At 39.0% G+C, this 21339-nt stretch overlaps 1 protein-coding gene across 11 annotated transcripts in view; it reads left to right on the forward strand.

The window, feature by feature from the left end:
* Nucleotides 1–21339, forward strand: part of NFIA (nuclear factor I A) — a 377934-nt gene that overhangs the window by 173593 nt on the left and 183002 nt on the right. For all 11 annotated transcript variants that reach the window (XM_045477608.1, XM_045477613.1, XM_045477616.1 and 8 more), the window contains exon 3: nt 20493–20558. In XM_045477608.1, the coding sequence (XP_045333564.1) occupies nt 20493–20558 (66 nt within the window). The remainder of the gene's footprint in view (nt 1–20492; nt 20559–21339) is intronic.

Here is a 21339-nt window from a genome sequence, read left to right on the forward strand (position 1 = left end):
GTGACAGCTAGGATCCCCTTTTCACTGGCTTAGCAATCTGAAAGTCCAAATTGAAAGAAGCCCAGAGGCTGTATATTTCATTAGATCCCAGGGGAAGTACAGGATACAGCTTCCTTCTGTTTTCCTGGGAGGTCGCCAGAAAGTTTGTAGAGCTCTGTTTCTGTCAGAGGCTCAAAAGAGAAAAGAAAAAGCACACACAAAACAAAACAAAACACCATACACACCACAAAACCATCCACCAATCACCCCCAGGACCATAAATTTGACATTTCCCACAGTCTCTCTGAGACCACAGTGTTGCTGTGTCAGCAAAATGCCCGTTCCTTTGAATTGTATGAAAGGAAGGCTCAGTGTTCTAGCATTTAAAAAATGTCTAGTCCTCCATAGGCAGTGATTCTTTTGGTATCAAACCATGAAAAAGTATCAAGTACAGATATCCTATGATTTGCTTTAAATACTTTTGCATTATGTATTACATTCTCGTCCCCTTCTAGAATGGGGTAGAGGTCCAAATTTAGAAAGATGAAACCGCATGAATAATGAAGGAAATGGACCAAGGAGACATGCCATATTTATTTCAGTTCTTATTGTGATGGGTACACTGTTTGAAATGTGGTCCCATTAAAAGTATTTTACTTTAGGAGGGTCAGAACCTTTTCAGACAAGTGTTTTGTTGTATTGCACAGTGAGGACAGACCCCCCCCCCTCCCCGAGGTTTTAGCTTTGGTGGAAGGTTCTGGTCTTTAGTCACCTTGGAACCTGACTGGCAGTTGCTGGGGTGAGTAGAAAAGGTGCGTCTTTTTCCGTGGCCCCTCATGTTGGGTCATAGGTTTGCTGCCACAGATTTTCCATATCACAGACGTGGAAGCCATGGTACTTTGTTGCTTTACTTGGTAATACAGACTCTTCAGTAGTTGATGTTGAATTTGAGACTTAAGCTTCCCACGTGACCTTGATGTGGCTACTGCTGGTCTGCCCTCAGGAAGACCCAAATTTAAGCCCAGTAGGAAGTATTCCTAGCCCTCCCTATATGTAGCATACCTTTTAGTCCCTAAAGTGTTGTTAAATTTAGATCAGAAAATAAGAATTCTCTGGACACGGACTTCATTTTCTGCATGCTTTATTGTTTTGGTCAAGAAAAGAGTGTTGGCAGTCACCATTTGTGTGCTTGTGTGTGACTGCGTGTATGTGCTCATGCTGGCCAGGGAAGAGAATTTGTAAGGCTTGAGCACGGGATATGTGCCATTTTTATAAATCTGGTAAATAAATGAAAAATTTCCAACTTTAGAGCTGCATTCAAGGGTTGTTATTAAGGAACTACCAGTTGTTGTTTATACAGTGCACCCATTTTAGCAAATTTGCCAATAATTAGCTTCTTTTTATTTATATTTTTCAAGGTCAGGTCCTTTATTCAGCCAGAGGGAAACCCAATACCCTTAGCAGAATTTTATTTCCGTTACTCAGAAAGATAAGGGAAGAATAGGTCCGGGGGGCAGAGGTGGGGGTGGGGGGTGGGATGTGACAGAAATGTGTCTGTGTGTGTTGCCTAAGGCTAGATAACTAATCATCAATTTCTATAGTGGTATACACATGCAGAGCTGGGAAATTGTCCTAGGTCATGAATTTTCCATTTTTTATTTAGCTTCTTATGTGACGTTTTCTTTCCCTCTCATTATGTTACCTAAATGCTTAATCTACACTCTTAATACAGCACCCTTTATCATCTGTCCTTACCTGCCTTGAAAATGTGCCATATACTGTTTTATCATCTGTACAAAAGCACGTCACTTCATGGATATTCTAAATGTAGTCTGTTAGTAAGTAGCACCTAATAAAAGGTGAATATTCTTAAACATAGGCCATTTTCAGAACTTTTGGCTAATTTTAGAGATAGCATTCTCAACTTTAGGCCAGGTTTTTGAGAAGAGGATTTAAGAGTATCTGAGGTTGAGCCTATATCAAGCGAAAGGTAAAAGCAATTCTGTTGAGTCAAACAGAGTGTGAAACATGCAACATATCGGAATTGGTCTCTAGCCTAACAACTTTTTCAACGCCATTTTGATAGCTGTCTCCTGAAATGCATGCTACAATGAAAACCGTATCTTATCTTTAATGATCTAAATGTAACCTCTGTTGTCCTTTGATGTTGTTGTTGTTATTCTCACTGCCAGCAGCTTTACTGATACACCAGTCCAAACACACTACGTCACTCCTTCATGTAGTTAGTAAAGTGTTCTTCCTTTCGGGTATATATAGCAAGGAGTCTTGCGTCATTATGAAGCCAGAGATGCAGAAGCCTGTCATCACATCCTACAGAAATTGTCTATAGTATTGAAATAAAAGGATTTACATTAAATAAAAAGTTAAACTTAACTTTATTTCTTCTGCTACAGATAACAGGAAATGTTTTTAAAGACTGGTCCCAAAATATCTGCCCAAGAATTGTCAGAATTGTCTCATGATTTCAGTAATCTGCTTCCCTTTTAGAGTCTTATTTTTGTTGGCTTATGTTTCAGATATTACATTAATAAGATTATTGTGAGCACGAGGTGAGACATTTGCCCATTGCTGATAGAGAGAGAGAAATCGCCCTCTCATATGTAACCATTTCATGAATTGTAGCCTTAATTGAAAAAAAATCCAGCATGTTTTCTTTTTCTTTTTTTAAATTACAAAAAATTTTTTTAATGTTTGTTTATTTTTGAGAGAGAGAGAGAGAGAGCAAGCAGGGGAGAGGCAGAGAGGGAGACACAGAATCCGAGGCAGGCTCCAGGCTCTGAGCATCAACACAGAACCCGACGCAGGGCTTGAACCCACATACAGCGAGATCATGACCTGAGCTGAAGTCAGACGCCCAACCGACTGAGCCATCCAGGCACCCCTCTTTTTATTAAAAAAATTTTTTTTTAATGTTTACTTATTTTTGAGAGGGACAGAGACAGAGTGTGAGTGGGTTAGGGGCAGAGAGAAAGGGAGACACAGAGTCTGAAGCAGGCTTCAGACTCTGAGCTGTCAGCACAGAGCCCGACGCGGGGCTCGAACTCACGACCTGCGAGATCATGTAACTGAGCCCAAGTCAGACACTTAATGGACTGAGCCACCCAGGCGCCCATCCAGCATGTGTTCTAACTGGATTTTGTTCTGCTAGGAGACAGAAAAGTCTGTAAGCCATCTTTGGGATAGCCCTTGTTTAAAAGCCTTACCCAGCCTGGCCCCTCTCTTTTGTCCCTCTGTTCAAGGTCACTTATTGAGCATTTATTATGTGCAGACTTTCTTTAGGCAAGTAGGAGCCTTGTGCCCTCAAGGGTTTACAGCTTGTTGGGAGGGCCAGATGGGGATTACACACACGGAGAAATGATATAGGAGCTGAGCCCTGTTCTTAGTAACCAGGCTGTAGGGAGCCAGAGGAAGGAGTGATTAATTCTGCCAAGAGGAAGGGAGAGGATTCTGTCTTCATCCTCTTCTATACCGAATTACCTTCTAAATTCAGGACAGGGATCGGCGCTGTATAAATGACCAACAGGGATCGGGGAAGGATGCAGTTACTGTGCCTAAATAGGGTGTTGGTGAAAACAGAGTGAAAGCAAAGTCAGAACTGTACAAATTGACTGAAATCATTTCAAATATTTGATCGAAGGCCTTGGGTTAAGTGTTACAGTTTTAATGTCTTTTAATGGCAAGTGAGGGTTAATAAACCCAGTGGGCATTGTCCTAGTTATCAACATGTCATGGCTGTACAGTTGGGAATAGCAGTGTGGGCTTGTTTGTGTAATACCAGTGGGTTGTTTAAACTTTGCAGTAGCTGTCACACATCCCTCAGGCACAGGGACTTTCAAGTTTGCAATAGATCATCCTGTGTTGCAGTTTTGTTTGTTTGTTTCTTTATTTTTAATTTTTTTTATTCTTTATTTTTGAAAGAGGGACAGTGAGACAGAGTGCGAGTGGGGGAGGGGCTGAGAGAGAGGGAGACACAGAATCCGAAGTGGGATCCAGGCTCAAGCCGTCAGCACAGAGCCCCACACGGGTCTCGAACTCCTGAACCATGAGATCATAACCCAAGCCGAAGTCGGACACTTAACTGACTGAGCCGCCCAGGAGCCCCCAGTTTTGTTTTTAAATTCAGCTAAATTTGAGTCTGCTGAAAAAAAAAAAATTTTTTTTTAATGGAAAAAGTTGAGTTTTGATTCGATGAATTTGTTCAATCAGGGCAGAGGTCGGGTTTGAACAACTTACAACATAGACACCTTTCCCAGGAAGGCTGTGTCTATGCTTTCCCGGTTATGCTTTGTGTTGCTAGTTTGAAAGACATCATGCCTATTCTCCATATATTTTTTCAGCAAATGCTTGTGCCCATTTATTGTATTTTCTCAAGGAACTTTTGAGCAGATCTTTCAGTGAAGTGAGCACCAAGGACTGTGTTTCTCTTGTGGTCTGTACTCTCCTGTTCTGAGCAGCATGCTGATTTGCTGTTGAATTCTGCAGAGGATAAATGTCCTAACTCCGTAGACGGCAGGGTTAGTATAAAGTATGTGTGATGAGTACAGACCTTTGTGAGCCTTTCACTCACTGCCCTGTGTCCAGTGTTCCCAAGAGTGTTTGGCACACAGTAGGTACTCAGCACATACTTGGTTTTACTTATGGAATGATAGGCTACTGAATGATTAGAGTATATTATTAAGGAATTTTGGGTGAGCTTGCGTTTCGTTGGTTGCTAGATTTGTAATATTTTAATCAGTGTAGGACAAAGTTCCATAAATTATTTCAGATTCATCAGTGTCATCTGAAGCCCCATTTACTCTTCTGCAATCAGTAGTTTCTTGGGACATACAGTTCTTGGGAAAACATGATTTAGACTTAAAGGATTTAGAAATTTTAGGAAAAAACCATGTCTCATTTACTATCATGGCCTTAAAGATGAGGTAAAGGGAACCCAGGTTTAACAAGCTTTTAACGATCGGTTCTGGATCCCAGATTTCCAGATTCTGAACCTCGTGGGTTTTTTTGTTTGTTTGTTTGTTTATTTGTTTTAATTCGTTTTGGGGTTTTGTTTTGTTTTTGTTTTTGTTTTTTTGGTTTTTGATTTTTTTTTGGATAGTAAGCCAAATACCTTAAAGCTTTTCCTCTCTGATGCTCTCACATTTGATCTCTCACTTGTGAATACTTTCTTTAGACCAAACAGGGAATAATAAAGTACTCCAGTACAAGAGAGCTCAGAGGTGAATGTCACGTGGAAATGGTACAGGCCAAGCCAACAACAACAACAAAATAACCAAAAAAAAAAAACCCAAACCAAAACAAAACAAAAAACTCACAAAAAACAAAAAAAAACAAAAAAAACCGCCCAAAATAGAAAACCCAAGCTGGAGATCCGCCTTCCACGGAAAGGTTATTTTTCTTATTACAACAAAACTAATTAGTGGATTTTCTAATGTAAGAAAATGTTGCTGTGAGTAAAAGTTCCTTCCGTGTGCCAGAAAGCAGATGGTGGCAGTGAACACTGTTTTCTTTTGCCAGGTTTTGTATATGCTTTTTCTAAACCTGCAAGAGATTTTGCTTTTCCAGATTCAGACTTCTGATCTTTTTTATTTTTAAGCAGAAATAGAAACTTATATTTAAATGTACTTGCATCATGTGGCCTGTTTGACATATCATGGTTACTTGAAAATGTTGAGTAACATTTGATGTTCTGCATGAATCTCTTCTCTGGGAGTCTTGTTGTCCATACTTTCTCTCCTTATGGAAATCAAAAGTTTGTGCCTTGAGGGTGCCACAAAATGAGTTTTGATGGGGTCCTCAAAAGCAGTGTGTCAGATTTTCTTTATGGGGAAATCTTTTTTATCTTGTTTGGTTTTGCTCCCAATTACTGGGTAAATACCAGCTTTTCTCACTAAGGTTCCTGAGGGCCTGCCTCTGTTCATTATGACATCAGTGTTTGTATCGTTTTGAATAATTCATTTCCCTATCTACTACTGGTGAGATGTTACTCTCTGTTAATTTCGAATTTTCTTTCTGTCTGTTTTTTAAAATGAAATTCCTTCCGGATACGTTTGTTTCAAGGCTTCCCCCGTGAAGTCTATGCATGGCCTTACAATACCACGGTGGCAGTATTAAAACAGAGTGCTCTCTGATTTTAAGACCAGTTGGCAGAATATGTGACTGCAGTGGTGTAGATGTGAGGCAGTTTTGTATGGTAAAGACGCGTATGGCCTCGGTGACTGAGACTCCAGACGTTTTCCTCTTTCTACAGGATTTCCACTTAGAGGGAAAAAGGAAATCATTCAATCGTTAGGTTAGTTGTTACAGTAGAAACTAAAAGTGGGAAATGGAAATCAGCTCGGTGATATTTTTGAAATCATTTTGGGTGAAATGTTAACAAGAGAGAATTGTCTTCAAGTTACTAAATGGAAAAGTCTTAGGAAATTATGTGCTGTTTTTGGAGATGATGGCCAGAATCAAAGAAAAGCAAAGAAAGTGCTCATCCCGTCTCTTCTATCCTTCCCATGTGAAGGGGCTGCTGATTCTACTGCATCCATTGCCCAGTACTAAGCTGGCAGTTCAGAGACCCTGTGCGGGGTGTTAGTTAACCCTTCCTCACTGCATAAACTGATTTTTACTCATAGCTTCACCCATATCTATTGCAAATAAAACTTCCCATCCCGTTGGAAGAATTGCTATTTCCGACCCCTGTTCGAACGATAGCACTTCTTTTGTTACTGCTTCTTTTTTTCTTTCCTTTTTTTTCTTTTTACTGTTTCTTCTTTTTCTTTGTTTTCCCCACTCACTATTTGTTTTTCTCTTCTTTTGTAGTGACCCCAAAATAAAACAAGATAGAGTTTAGAGAGGACATTCATAGGCTCCAACCAAACGATGATCCAGCCACTCTTTATTCTTTGCGATCTTTAATCTTAAAGATTGTAAATCTGAAAAGATGGAGGTGATACTGAAGTCAATGCTGTAGGGGTTTAAATGTTGCCTCCTGAAGCCCAGCAGGGAAAGGGTGTAGAGGTGAGAATGTGTGCAAATGGAGGCATGATGGGAAGGTAGCTAACTTTTGTTGTATACGCTGGTTGTTGCCCTTCCATATAAGCTTTTGCTTATACATGGGCTTCCATCATGGCTAAAAAATGGGAAGAACCGTACATCCCAGAGATTTTTCATTTTCATTGACTATAAAACAAACAGATAAGCCATTTCTTACATAGAGAAATAGTTACCTCCCGCATTTTCCCCTGATAAACTTTGGAAAGGGCTCTAACTTGGAAATACTGTTAACTATCACCAGTAGAGATGGGGGAAGTGGCTCCTTTTAAAAAAACAAGTAGCATACACTTTTTTTTTTTAACATTTATTTATTTTTGAGAGACAGAGGCAGAGCAAGAGCAAGGGAGGGGCAGAGAGAGAGCGAGACACAGAATCTGAAGCAGGTTCCAGGCTCTGAGCTGTCAGCACAGAGCCCGATGCGGGGCTCGAACTCATGAACCATGAGATCATGACCTGAGCCGAAGTCGAACTCTTAAGGGACTGAGCCACCCAGGCGCCCCTGAACACTTTTCTAAATGGCATAGGGTTGAATGAGTGAAATTCTTAGTCAACATTGTGAGCTACCTCGGGACTGAATAAAAGCCCACAGTGCTTTTGCACGCAGTAGGTGATCAAAAAATGTTTGATGGACTGAAATAAGTATCTTCCCTCTAAGAATGATTATTAGCTATTGCTTAGAGTGGTGATGATATTTGAACAAGAAATCAGAGCCAAGTTCCAATCACCCACTTAGAATTTTTGATGAGGAGTAGCTCTTGAAATAGCACCTATATAAGACTTCCCAGAACACAGGATTTTTAAAATCAAAATAAATCCAGGTGACAAGAAACGCTTATTTTAATAGCACATCCTGAAGAGAGTTCATTTGGAAAATCTGACCCAAACTATTAGCAGGCATTGTATGGAAGACAATTTAATTTTAGGATTATTACTAAGCAAATTGTTCATCCATACTGAGTTACTGAAATGGATAGTTCTTATCCCTCATGTCAGCATCACTATGCATCACTACAGAAAAGAATGTAGATTGTGTCCTAAAATGAAAACAAAACTGCAGACAAATGAACTTTACATGAAAGTGAGAACACATGAGCTCAACTGGTACCTAACTGTGTTTAAGTAGGTAGGACCCCACAATCAGTGTTGGATTCCTGAAAGCTTTTACGGATGTCAGAGCCACGCAAGTGGATTCATATGTTTTAATTACCTAGTTTTTTTTTTCTTGTTACGTAGAATATTTGCAGTTTATCATTTGTATCAAGTCACACATTTTTGAAATTTTATAATTCAGTATAGTTTTGGTTATAGATTAAAGTTCACTGACTAATCTTTTTAGCATGTTCAACTGCTCCCTGAAAGATACACAGAACTTGATGGCTTCCAAGTGTGGTTCAAACATCCAAAGCACTTGAGATTAGCACCATGTGAAGAAATTTTAAAATATTGTACTGCAATTAATTTTAAATAACTTAGCACTGCATATGTCAAGGAGAAAGCCATGATAGGATCCAAATGGAAATTCCTGAAAGTGAAATGATTCAGTACATTTAAGTCATTTTATCTATCATAAAGACATAGAAAACATGTATGATTATTTCTGCTTGCAAAAGGCTTGGGTGAATTTGTACAGAATCAGGTATCACTTGAGCTTTATTATGATACTATGGGAGGATGGAGAACCATTTTTTGGTTGGACAAATGATAACTCCCTATATTCATGCATGTTTGTTATAGGCCCAGAAACCAAGTTATTAGGGAAAAGTTATTATCAATGTGAGAATTGAAAGCACATTATTTTAAAGATTATTGTGTATAGTGTGTGTGTGTGTGTGTGTGTGTGTGTGTGTATGGAAGTATATATTTTTTAACAGGTATGGTTTTAAATCCTAGGACCTAGGACCTAGATGAAATGCTTTAAGGATACCTTATTCAGTACCTCCTAACACACAACATTTTCTGGTGGTCTGGATGACATAGTGGGTTAAGATATAAAGAAAAAAAAAGATATAAAGAGAAAACATTGCTTATTCTGTGATCAGAATTGGCCAAGTCATTGAAGATAAACATTTGTGACTCTTAGCGAGCTATTTGTGGTCATTTATAAAGAAGAGACAGTCTTTGACTTACAATGATTAATACACTCATGTTATTTCTAATTGCGCTTAATATGATCAGCAGTAAATAAAAAAAAAAAGATTACCCAGACCCTTTAGATAAAATAGGGGTCCCAGGCTTATATGCAGCCAGAAGACCAATAACTGAATTGCTTATGATCTATTTAAAATTAGAATTCTAGGGCTGCAAAGAATCTTTACAGGATCCCTTACACCCCCTCATTCTGGTCCAGAAAGCAGGCCTTCTGACTCCTGTAGGGTCCCCAGAGCCAGAAAATCCATCTAAAAACATCTGTTGACATCGCCTAAGATAAGCCCTGGTTTATTTCATGGCCCTAAAAGAGCTATTTTTTTCACCTTCTGATTTCAGTTCCATTTCAATAAACATTTATTAGTACCTGTATGCTCTAGATACTGTGCTATCTGGCAATAAAATAATGAGGCAGGAAATAAAAGTGGGTAGTCAATGTGATTTTTTCACCAGTTTATATACTTTAGAAAACCTGCTTCTGTGCAGTGTGCAGTTAGAGAATTATCACTCTTATAATTCACAAGGCATTGTAAATAATGCCATTTAGTTCTTCTCGCCTTGAAACTCAGGCACTCAAAAGATGAAGAGAAGCAACGAGACTTGCCCAATTGCGGAGAAAGGACTCAGACCCAGGCTTGCTAAAACCTTTCCGTCTTTCACTTGTACCACAGTTGCCTCTGTTAGAGCTGTTGTTTCTATTAAAAGGGAGGACACCAGGCCTGATTAGGAATAGCATTCGGTACTATCTATGAAATTGTTTCTACAGGGAAAATCTTACTTTAAAAAACTATTTTGGTATTTTACACCATGCCCAACAATGATAATTATATAATAATAGCTCCCTATTTCTTTTAAAAGGACTCTGCCGAAACTTCCTGTATCTCACTAGAAAAACAAATCCCAACCATTACCACCAGTAGTTAGTTAGTAACCAGGATCCTGTAAATTTTGCTACAAGGCTACCTTTAGTGGTACTGATTCCTGCTAACAGTAAGAGAATAAAAGCAATTACATTGTGCACAATAACATGTTGCTGTACGTTGATTTCATCAGGAGACAGGACTTAATCAAGAGGAGATGCCAGAGAATCTTGATTGTATTATTATTACCCAGATAGACTGAGCGCTCCTTGAGAACAGAGAAAATTTTGTGTCTCTTGGGGCACCTGGGTGGCTCAGTCGGTTAAGCATCAGACTTCAGCTGAGATCATGATCTCACCATTCGTGAGTTCGAGCCCCGCATCGGGCTCTGTGCTGAGCGCTCAGAGCCTGGAGCCTGCTTTGGATTCTGTGTCTCCCTCACTCTCTGCTCCTCCCCCACTTGCCCCTGCTCTCTCTCTCTCTCTCTCTCTCTCTCTCAAAAATAAACAATAATTTTGTTTTTCATTTTGTGTCTCTTGGTAGACAAGGTGAAAGGCAGGCAGTAGATGGATTAATGAATGCAATGAATTAATGAATGGAATAGTAGGCCCAATGACAAGGAACTAAAAGGAAGCAGTACTCTTCAGGAGAATGTCCCAGTATCATTGTCCCCTTTGATTAGGAGTAGTGGTGTGAACATTGCTAACACTGCAGAATCCCAGGCTTGTCCAAAATCTCTAGTTCTATCTCTCACCAGTAGTGGAACTCCACACACACTGATAGACAGTCCTGTTTTCTCAAATGCTTCAGGGGAAAGACCAAAAAGAAACAAAAGACCACCCCCCCCCCCAAACTTCCTGATTTACCCAACCACAGAAACTTTAACCCTCTCATAAAGGTGTCTGCATTTTTTTTTTTTTTTTAGGCAAATTGTTACTATGCCATTCTGACTCCTGTTGTTCACAGAAGTACTTTCTGGTACGGATGTGACAGGGTCCAGTCATCTGATTGAGAGTTCAGTTGTACAGTCAGTGGATTTAAATCTCTTCCCCTTGAGTTTTTCTGTGTGCACCTCATCCCTCGCCTCCCCCCACAACCCACTCTTAATCCCCTTTCCTCCCTTTTGCCTTTCCAAGCAGGAAAAGATCACAACACACCCCACCACCTTGTCATCCCAAATTCCGTGGGGGCCTGAGCTCTGGGGGTCTTCTTCGTGAGGCCTTAACCTTACTTTTAGACAGTTGTCATTATCTTTGTCTAAAGGTCATAGCTAAATTGAATAAAAGGAAAGCTGTGTTTTCCTGTCGATGCACAAAGGCAGTATTGACTTCCCTAATCCAGTTTGCTGAGGGGTGAGAGAATTAAATTAGATATCTAAGCACAGAAATTGAGAGCCTTTGAAAACAAAGATAAGGAGACAAGACTATTTTCCCTTTTCCTGGGAGCTCTGGACTCCAGATTTTGCAGGTGTGTCACCTGATCCATGGCTTGCATTGATCAGAACTGTGCCAATGCATATTTAATTAGCAAGGGGCCCCTGGATGCATTATAGCCATCATCCCTGTACTGAATGGACTGTCAGACTTTCTGCACACTTCACCCCCACCCTCCCCTCCAACCATGCCCCCTCCCTTGCCTCCTTGTTTGGGAAGCTTCTGCATTTTGTCTGAACAGCTAAAAAGTTTCTTTGTTTTTAGCTGCTGATGCATACAGCACCACTGAGGAGAATACAAACAAGTTGAGTCCTAAAGTGTTTATTTTGTCTAGGAAGACAAGCTAGACCAATTCGATTCCTTTGGTAAGGTTTTCAAACCCTGAAGAAAACCAACAAGAAAAACAAAAAGAAAAGAAATACACTGTTCAATGCTTCATGTATAGATTTTTTTTTTAAGTTGGTTATATTAGGATTAAAAAAAAAAAAAAAAGAAAAGAAAAGATCCCAGGGTAAATAATAATAGGATTAAAGAATAAATTCGTTTTTATTATGCTAGAAAAGTATTTTCTTTTTTAAAAATCTGTTTTTTTGATCATTAGGTAGGGCATATTAGCAGTTTGTGTTTTTTTTAATCAGTCCATGTTGCATGATAAAAATTGACCATTCTGTCCTGAGTCTGTCATGCCCTCAGGAGAGCGAATGAATGTAGAAAAGTTATTTAAGATAGAAGGTGGATAAAAAGTTAGAGCTCAGGGAATTTTTGTAAGGTTTCAAAGGTCTCATGGGAGCTTCTGTTGGTGGGGATTCTTAAAGCGATGGGAGGTTTGGAGTTTTGCCTCAGACAGGTTATTTCATGGGATTACAGTCACCGTTCATTTTCACACAGGTTACAAAGCCCGAATACCCAGACAGAGTGTTGTCTGATAAACAGATGTAATACACCAAGTCTGCTTAGAATAAAGAGCAACAGACTGTGAGCACATGTTTAGGACTCATTTAAACTAATCAGCATAGTCTAGCTCATAGTTCTGTCTCTAGTCTACTTTTGAGGTAGCTTCTTGCTGGTAAAGTAACAAGGAATTTTTTTTTTTTTTTCTTGCTACAGTTTGCTGCAGAGACTCATGGGAAATTCATTTGCATACATCTTGTTACAAAGACTGACTACTTCCTGGCTTAGACAAAGTGTTGCCTGATAAACAGACTTAACACACAAATGTCTGTCTGGAATAAACAACGGCAAGCTGAGATTTACATTTCCATTAGCAGAGATAATCTCTTTCCCAGTATATGGGAATTAAGAACCTTTTCTTTAAAACCAGGTCTGTGGTGCTGATGTTTTATACCAGAATCACATCATGCATGGGTTGGGACTGATTTTTAAAAAGAAACAAAAACTCATATCGATGGGAAGATTTATACTGTCGTGGTAAATGTACATTTGGGGGAGGAGAGGACCTTATAGTTTTAAAACCAGGTTTTCTTGTATTTTTTTATTTGATCTCTGCAGCAATCCTGTTAAGTTAGGCAAAATGGTAGTTAGTGTCCCCATTTTACAGATGAAGAAACTGAGATCAAGAGCAGTTAAATTGTGTAGCTGAGATTTTGTAAGACGCCATTTTTTTTTGGTCAATCATTCCGTACTCCTTTTGGTAGTGAAATAGGAATGCAAGAAAAGCTAATATTTAGTGTATATCCTAAACTTAAATAGCCTGGTTTTCCTTGAGAGAGGGCATTTTGTCATTGTAATAAATTTCTTTATAGATAGTCAGATACAGGAAAATAATGCATATAGACTATAACTCAATTATGCCTCATTTTCATTTGACATGTTTGTTTTTATAACATGAGAGTACACAGGGAACTTTTCTGTTTTAAGTGGTGTAGGTGACTATATGAGTAACCTTCAAGTATATATTCTTCTGTTTAAGAACTCCAACAACTTACTGTTATAATCAATTTTGTTTGTGACAAAAGTGGCTAAAAAGGGATGCGAGGGCTTTTTAAGCAGGCCTTTGTTTACACACGAGTGGGTGGGTGAACAGGTTGACACAGTAACTTTGGAGTTCTGAATTGATCAACAGGTTACCATCACATTTCCTGTTATGGGAAAAACAAAACTCAAAATGATGATCTAAATACTATAGCTTATTTTAGTCACAGACCCTCATCGAAGAAAATGTAAGAAATTACAGATTTAGCATCGTGCTTGCATATCTTTCAGAATCCTATTCTTGCCATCGACTTCATTTATAACTTCATTGAAAACGCTGATCATTACTTGAAATCAGCCTCATGCAAAGATTGAAGGTTTAGGATTGAGTCATTTTGTCGTTACTTTCAGAGTGACTGAATTTGTAATTTTTAAAGCTTAGAAATGATTCCCCCTCACTGTCATAACACAATAGTTACGCCATTTTATTTTTTTCTCAACGTGTTAAAACTGTATCATTCCGCAACCTCCCTGTGCACATAGAAAAATAACACATTTATGAGTAGGTGATAAGACAGTTGACTAACCCTTCATCCTAACGGCCTCATCATCATACACAGTCCCGACCAAACAGATGGGCTCTGAATACCAGTACTAATGCCAAAAACTCGAATTCCTGCAAACTTAATATTTCACAAATTCTCCTTCAGAAAGGCATTAAAAAAGAAAAGTTTCAAGGAAAAGAAATGGTGGTAACCTAGATTGTGTAACACTCTTAAGTATGCCCTAAAACTGCTATCCAGGGGAATGTCTAAGAGGTGGATGTCCTGAGCAGCTGGCAGCTCCCAGGGTGGTCTGGGGGAGTCCTTCCAAGTCACTGCCGCCTGAACACAGCCTGCCCCCTCCGCCTGAGTCTGGATTAGAGGAGAAGACCCACGTGAGCACCCTAGCCTAGTTCTTTTGGAACGAGTTGTTTTTCCTCTGCTAGGTCTCCCCATCTCCCTTCTGCTGAAGAACTTTGCGTACTTTGATTGCTGTGGTTATCAGGCACATGCACATATCCATACGAACACTCCGTTCTAGCTTCCTGGGAAAGTTATGGAGATCCAAGTTTGTATTTTAAATACAATAAAGATAAGACTTCCCACTTAAAGGACCGGGGAATGTTTCCATTTTTAAAGCTAAGAAAACTTTCACGGTGTGACTCACTTCATGATTTATCTGTGTTAAAAACTAAGTTATTGTATGTTAATGTTTCATTAAGTGGGTCACAATTGTGGACAACAATTGACATTAAATTTTGGTTTGGTTATTCACAGAGCTTAAAGGATTTTTGCCATTCTCTGGAAAGCGAATAATAATTGAATATATTTAGAGGCCCCAGACTGAATGATGGTATTATAAATTTCTGTTTGCTCTTCTCCAGACCATGATGGATAATGTTAGATTTAGCTGATGGTACTGTATTCATCAGTGTTCACATGTAAGCTACAAATTGTATCTACATATGTGCACCTATACACTGACATTCTACATTCTCAAATAAATGTTTTTCAAATATTTCCTTATACCTGAGTCTTTAAGGTCAAATATTTCCTTACACCTGAGTCTTTTAAGGTGATGCTGGAAAAAAAAGAAAAGACAATCGTCTTAAATATTATAAAGTCGTATTTCTTTTATAACTGTAACTATAATATGACTAACAAACAAATGTGACTATCATAGCCATTTGACTTTCCAGATTTCTTTACTATCATAACATGTTATGATACCGGATGGTCACAGTAGAGTGATTCTAAACAAAGTAGCAATCAGAAGGAGAATTATTTTTCTATTATAACATCATGGATGTAGAAAAATGAATCTTGGTGTCCTTTGGCCTGACTCTTGCGAAGAACTCTGTCTTCCTGAACCATAAGAAATATAACTTAACCTATTTTTTTTAATATCTTCAAGGGCTGCAGTTGTGGAATGTAACTGTTAATTATATTCAGAGTATAATCACCCCCTTTCCTTATTTTCTTGTCTTCTTGAAATGCTCCTAACTCTTCATTTATTTGCCGCAAAGCACTCATTCCTGTCTTTGCCTTTTCTTTACACATCACAACTCCAAACTCTGTTAGGTGGAATTTTCACTTTATTTCTTTCATTTGGCTAACTCATTTATGTTCCTCGATGCCTTCTGGCTTCTTCATTTCACCTTTAAATTTAGGAGATTTAGAACTGGACACAGAAGTTTAACAGAGGCTTTTCAAACTTCATTTTTAGCCAAAGCAGGTCAGGAGGTTGAAACTTAGGCTAAATTATTTTTCTAGTGGAAACAGAATTTTACTCTCATGGTCCATCGACTTTTGTTGATATCATGTTAACTGAATAGGAATTATATTGGTTTGTTTCAGGGTGGGAAGGGTTCTTCACCACCGCAGGTCTGCTCTTCCTTTATCAACTGTTCACAGAAGTCCCTGGGATGTTGGTATACTCTTCAGGTGTTAGAAGTCGGCAGATTTCTCTTAGCTTTATATTCTTTGCATGTGTGAAAAGGTCCTGTGTCGTCCGTCGTTTCAGATTGTACACATTTCTGGGAGGCCTCCTAGGTGTCAGACACTGTCCTCCCCTCTTGTTATTCCGAGAAGCCTCTCGTGCAGTGTTGGCCAGGGGATCATAGGAGGTGATTGTCTGCAACTTCTAAACACTGGGCAAGATTTCCCACCCCCGAACCAGAGGGAAGTGCCTGTCTCTCTCTTGCCAGGTCCAACGAAGGGGAACATCAAGCAGAAGTAAAGTCCTTTTCTGCCCTCCTTCCTCATTTTATGAGAGTCCCAGTCTCCTTTTAGGTGTGAATTTAGTATGTTTTTCAGTTGTTGGCAGCATCCCAGTGTTAGAAAGCTGAACGACAAGTTTATCTTATTCAAAATTCATCTCTTTATTTCAGCAGTTAGTGAATCCTTGGGGAGGCCAGGCACCCTTGGAAGGTACTGGGAATAAGACAAGAATAAGAAAGGAACTCTTTTCTTTCTTTCTTTTTTTTTTTTTAATATTTATTTTAGGGAAAGCACAAACAGGGGAGTAGCAGAGAGAGGGGGACAGAGGATCCCAAGCAGGCTCTGCACTGACAGGCTGACAGCAGTGAGCCCGACGTGGGGCTTGAACTCACGAACCACAAGGTCATGACCTGAGCTGAAGTCAGACTTTCAACCGACTGAGCCACCCAGGTGCCCCAGAAAGGAACTCTTTTCTTAGGGAACCCAAATTCTCATAGGAGATCATTTAAGATCACCTTAGTATAACATAATATGAAGCTTACCATAAGAGATGTATGTACAGTGAAAGGAGCGGAGAGGAGAAAGTTGGATGCTAAGTCGAGCACAGGGAAGATTTAGCAACATCCCACCTCTGCTCCGTGCCTAAAGAACATAAACTACACAGAAGTGAGATCTGTATTTCTTTTTTCCTGCCCAGTTTTACCATACTGACATGTTTTTGTCATTCTTCCCCTTTCCAAAAGGAATGTTCTCTGGAAGTCCATGCTGAGGGGGAGCAAAACTGAGGTTGGGGCAGCTGAATAAGTGGATAAGTAGCAAATCCAGTACATGGCTTCTGTTCTTGCATTGCACAAGCTTATGGAAGCAGAGACTAATATGTAGGCATTAGGATTTATTTTATTCCTTTCCCCAGTGATTATATTGATAGTGAAATATCTTTGTCTGAGCACTCCAGCAATATAGCTGTAGGCGCCATAAAAATGCATAGATAGATGGCTACCAGTTCAATTAAGAGGTCTCAACCCAGCCTCCTATATGCAAACCCTGTCTATTTTAGGTTTAAGTTTCTGCTCATAAATTTTTTAAAAACCAAAAGAAACATTGCTTTTCAAGGTTAGGTTGAAGTCTGAGATTCCTTAAACAAAAAGCAAGTCTCTAGATGGGAAAAAAATTGATGACCCTAATGTACTTCCTTACAATAGCATTTCCAACTCCATCATTTAAACATACTTTAAATAATATTCTCTTCATTGTAATATACAGATCTTCTGGCTTTCAACCAGAGAACCAGAGGAAGTCACTGCCAGATATATGATAGAAGCTATGAGATATGGCATCCAATTCCATGCTGTTGTATCTGTTTTCTGGGGCCTCCAATTATTTCTGGAGGTGGGAATCAACTGACCAAGGGAGAATTGTCCAAAAAAATAAGCTATAAAGCTAACCTAGGCTTCCGACAGGTCCCTACCAAGTATAAGAGAGAAATTAATTGTTAACCTTCATGAGAGTGTTTTAATGTAAATGCTTACAAAAGAAATCTTTCATTGATATCAATTATGCACGGGTAGAAATTAATTTGTAATTTTGGTCATCTGGTTGGCTCCATACCTAGCAGCATCGGTGACCTTTTGCAATACCAGGGAAAGTGTCCATGCATCCTCCGCATAGAATAGCCCCGGGACTGGGTAGTTTTGTTCCTTGTTGGTTCAAAAAAGAAACGGCATGAAACAGCCTGTAGTAGGAAATAATTACAGAAATTCTTAGATCATTTACATTTCCTTGTAGATCTTTGGCTCTGCCTATCCCTTACCAGGATGCTGTGCTTTAGTGTGCTGTCCTCGGTGGATAACAGTGTCTCCAGCTTTCGAATAAAACTGGAGAAATTAAATTCCGTTTTCAGTTTGGCTAGATGCCTCCTCCAGTGTATGTATCTGAGCTTTCACAAGAGCGCTTCAGCCCCTTTCCGGCCAACTCTCAGTCTTTTCTTGCCTCTCGGTCATTTGCTGTTTATTTGCTCCTTTTTCTGGGGCCTGGAATTTTAAACTTTCTTTGAACAGACCTACAGCCACCTTCTGTTGCCGTCCATGTTTTCTCTAAACATGTTACGTTTCTACAAAGATAGGATGGTGAACCAAATGTAAAAGAAAAGAGAACAAAGAAGTCCACTTCTCTATTATTAAAAAACATTTTTTTTGATCTCTTTATCCTCCTTGTCTTAATAATAGTGGGTACGTATCAGAGAAGTAATTGGCTCTTGCATATTTAAATTAATTGAGATGAAACATGTTTCTCTGTTTGTTCACGAGGTGATTCGTTGTAAAGATACACCTAGAAGAATGTCGTTGGGCTAAGCTGTCATATGGAAAGTTAGATTTGCTAGTATTACTGCAACATAAATGTTCTGTTTGGCAGAATTCTATGGATCCTTTCTGGATATGATCAAGAAGAATTTCAGCTTTCCCTAAAACAAAATTTAAATTTTTTTAAATTTAATTATGGGTATTAATGATTTGAAATTTTCTAGGACAAAAATAATCAAAGTATGCCTTTCTCCTAAAACATGTTGAAATACTTCTCAGAATATTTAATTTGTAATTTTTAATGGCAAAATTGTAGGATCTTTCTTTAGAAAAAGAGAAGGTAGTCATGCCATATTTTTTAATTGTTTGCTGTAAAAGAAATGGTAATTTATGGAGTTAAAATTTCAAATACGGTCCAACATAAATTTGCATTCCCAATTTTCAGTGCAGCCTCCATATTTAACTTGGGTGATCATTCTGTGGGATATCTGAAGCCTTTTTGACCTGTCATGCTTTTTTGTGTGTGTGTTCACCATGACAATTGTTACAAAGTGATGAAAGCAATCACTTGGCCAGACTTAAATAAAAACTCACATCTTCACATCTTTTTTTATTTGCACCTTTGGATCAACATAGGATTTTTGCTCTAGTCACCAGGTTAAGATCATTTGGAAACTTAAAGGTAGACATTTTCCTTATAGTACTTCCCTGTAATTAAAATCCTCATTTGCTTAAAAGCAGAGAGCCTTTCTAAAGTAATAAATTAGCATTTCTTGGCCTAGGATAACTAGGAACGTACTTCTTTTTTGCAGTATCTCCAAGAAAGAGAATAGTAATGCTTACAACGCTGTTGAAATAGAAGTGGTATTTTCAGTTTAATCATAGTTAAGTGTCATGACCTTCTGATCTTGCACTGAACTTCTTGCTGAAATGTGGTCAAACTTTAGACAGCCAATTCTAACCCTGTGAGGCCCAGGTAAAGTTATTAGCCAAATTTTCCATAGATAGAGAGGTTTTCCTTTAAAAAGGTGGGGGGGGGGGGTTGTTTGTTTTTAGATCATGTTATATACCATTTCAAGTCTCAGAATATGTTTCACATTACAAAAGTTTACCCTGGAAATATTTTGCCTGATTTTTGTCTCCTCTCTCCAAGAAATGTCTAAGTATGTTTACTTCTGATTCTATGAAATTCCTTTGCTCTAACTGAATTTTATCTTTTTTTAAAAATTAAATGTTATTTTAAAAAATCATCCCATTTAGAAATTAACTGAATTAATTTTTTAGTTTGGAAAATAATTGTATTTTTTAAGTAAAAAATAGATGGAATTCAGTGAAGGTGTTCAAGAACCTGTTTTTGCTAACAAGCCCTCTTAGGAGCTCCTGGAGGCATTGGTACGAGAGGAAAATGATACTTATAAAGCGGAGGAGGAAACGTGTAGCATTCAGGAAAGATGCCTTTGAGTTATCCTGCGATTTCAAGTAAATGCGCTAGAATATTAGGACTCTTGTATTTAATGGTGTTAGTCTGCATAGTCTGTTGCTAGAATACAGAGCTAAATATCAACAGAACTTGTTACTGTTGTTTGGGTTGCTTTTATATACCAGCTTCAAAATATGTTTTGACACTTTATTATGTTCTGAATCAAGCTTCAGATGTGTGTAATGAAGGATGAAGTCTTTATCAGACTCTAGTGTATAAATAATGGAGAAGAGCAGTTTGGAAATGGCTTTTCTGTAAGAGGATGGTTTCTGAGGAGTTTCAAGTTATGATCTGGCGCAAGCCAAATGCCGCTGGAGGCGTACCCAGAATGGAGCGTCCTCTCTAAAGGCACGGGCTGCTGCTGCTGTTGCTGCCTTCTTTTCCCTCCCCCCCCCCCCACCTTTTGTTTTCATTCATCTCATCATTTCTATAACGTTCTCATTCCTGCTTTACATGCTGAACTTTTTGAGAAAGTCTGGCACTTCTGCTTTTCCCTCACAGACCCTGTAATTTTTGGCTGTATTTTTTATGTTTTTCAGATTCAAGTCAATCTGAAAGTCCCAGCCAGCCAAGTGACGCTGACATTAAGGACCAGCCAGAAAATGGTAAGTGTAGTTGGGGACTCTAGCTGCTGCTGTTTTCAGAGTCCAACAGTAGCCAAGAGCCAACCGAGTACAAGGATTTGGGGTCTGTCTGATGGGCAGCTCACAGTAGGAACAACTCTGAGGAGTCAGGGAGTTCTCTGGATCATTCTAGCAGCCCCAAGCCTTCCTCCACCCCGCTCCCAAGCACCGTCAGGGTTCTTGTGAGTACCGGACTGTGAGAGGTGGGGTTGCTTTACCAAATCAGAATCTTCTACAGCACAAGTAAGGAGCCACAGTCTGTTGGTTTCATTTTAGTTCCTTCTGAGGTGGCAGGTGCCCCGCGATCTTCTTCCCTGGTGATATAAGTCATTGACCGACAAATATTTTTGTAGCCTTTTCAGAGCTCAGCCCTTTCCTAAGTGCTTTCAGAAAACGATCTCTGCCTTTGAAGGATTTTCCACTTTAACTTGTCTGAAATAAAACAGTACATGGCAGCATTAAATTCCTAAATTGCAGAATTCTATAAATTTTCTGTTGCAGAAACCTGATTAACATAGAATGCACACACATTCTATACAAATGTGATCGTGTCCGGTAAAATACTAAATTTGTGGTATGTGCTCCAAGTACAAAACAGATGGTCATAGGTTGGAATTTAAGATTGAGTAAAACCATCGGTTTCAATAAAAGCTGAGAAGTGAACCGGCAGTGCCTATCATATAGGAAACGCTGTACTACGTACTTTTACAGATACCATCTCCTACAACTCCAAAGTGCTCTTCCTCAGTGATAATACTAAAGG

Source organism: Leopardus geoffroyi, chromosome C1 (genome assembly GCF_018350155.1).
Source record: "Leopardus geoffroyi isolate Oge1 chromosome C1, O.geoffroyi_Oge1_pat1.0, whole genome shotgun sequence".
In the NCBI taxonomy this organism is placed as follows: Eukaryota; Metazoa; Chordata; class Mammalia; order Carnivora; family Felidae; genus Leopardus; species Leopardus geoffroyi.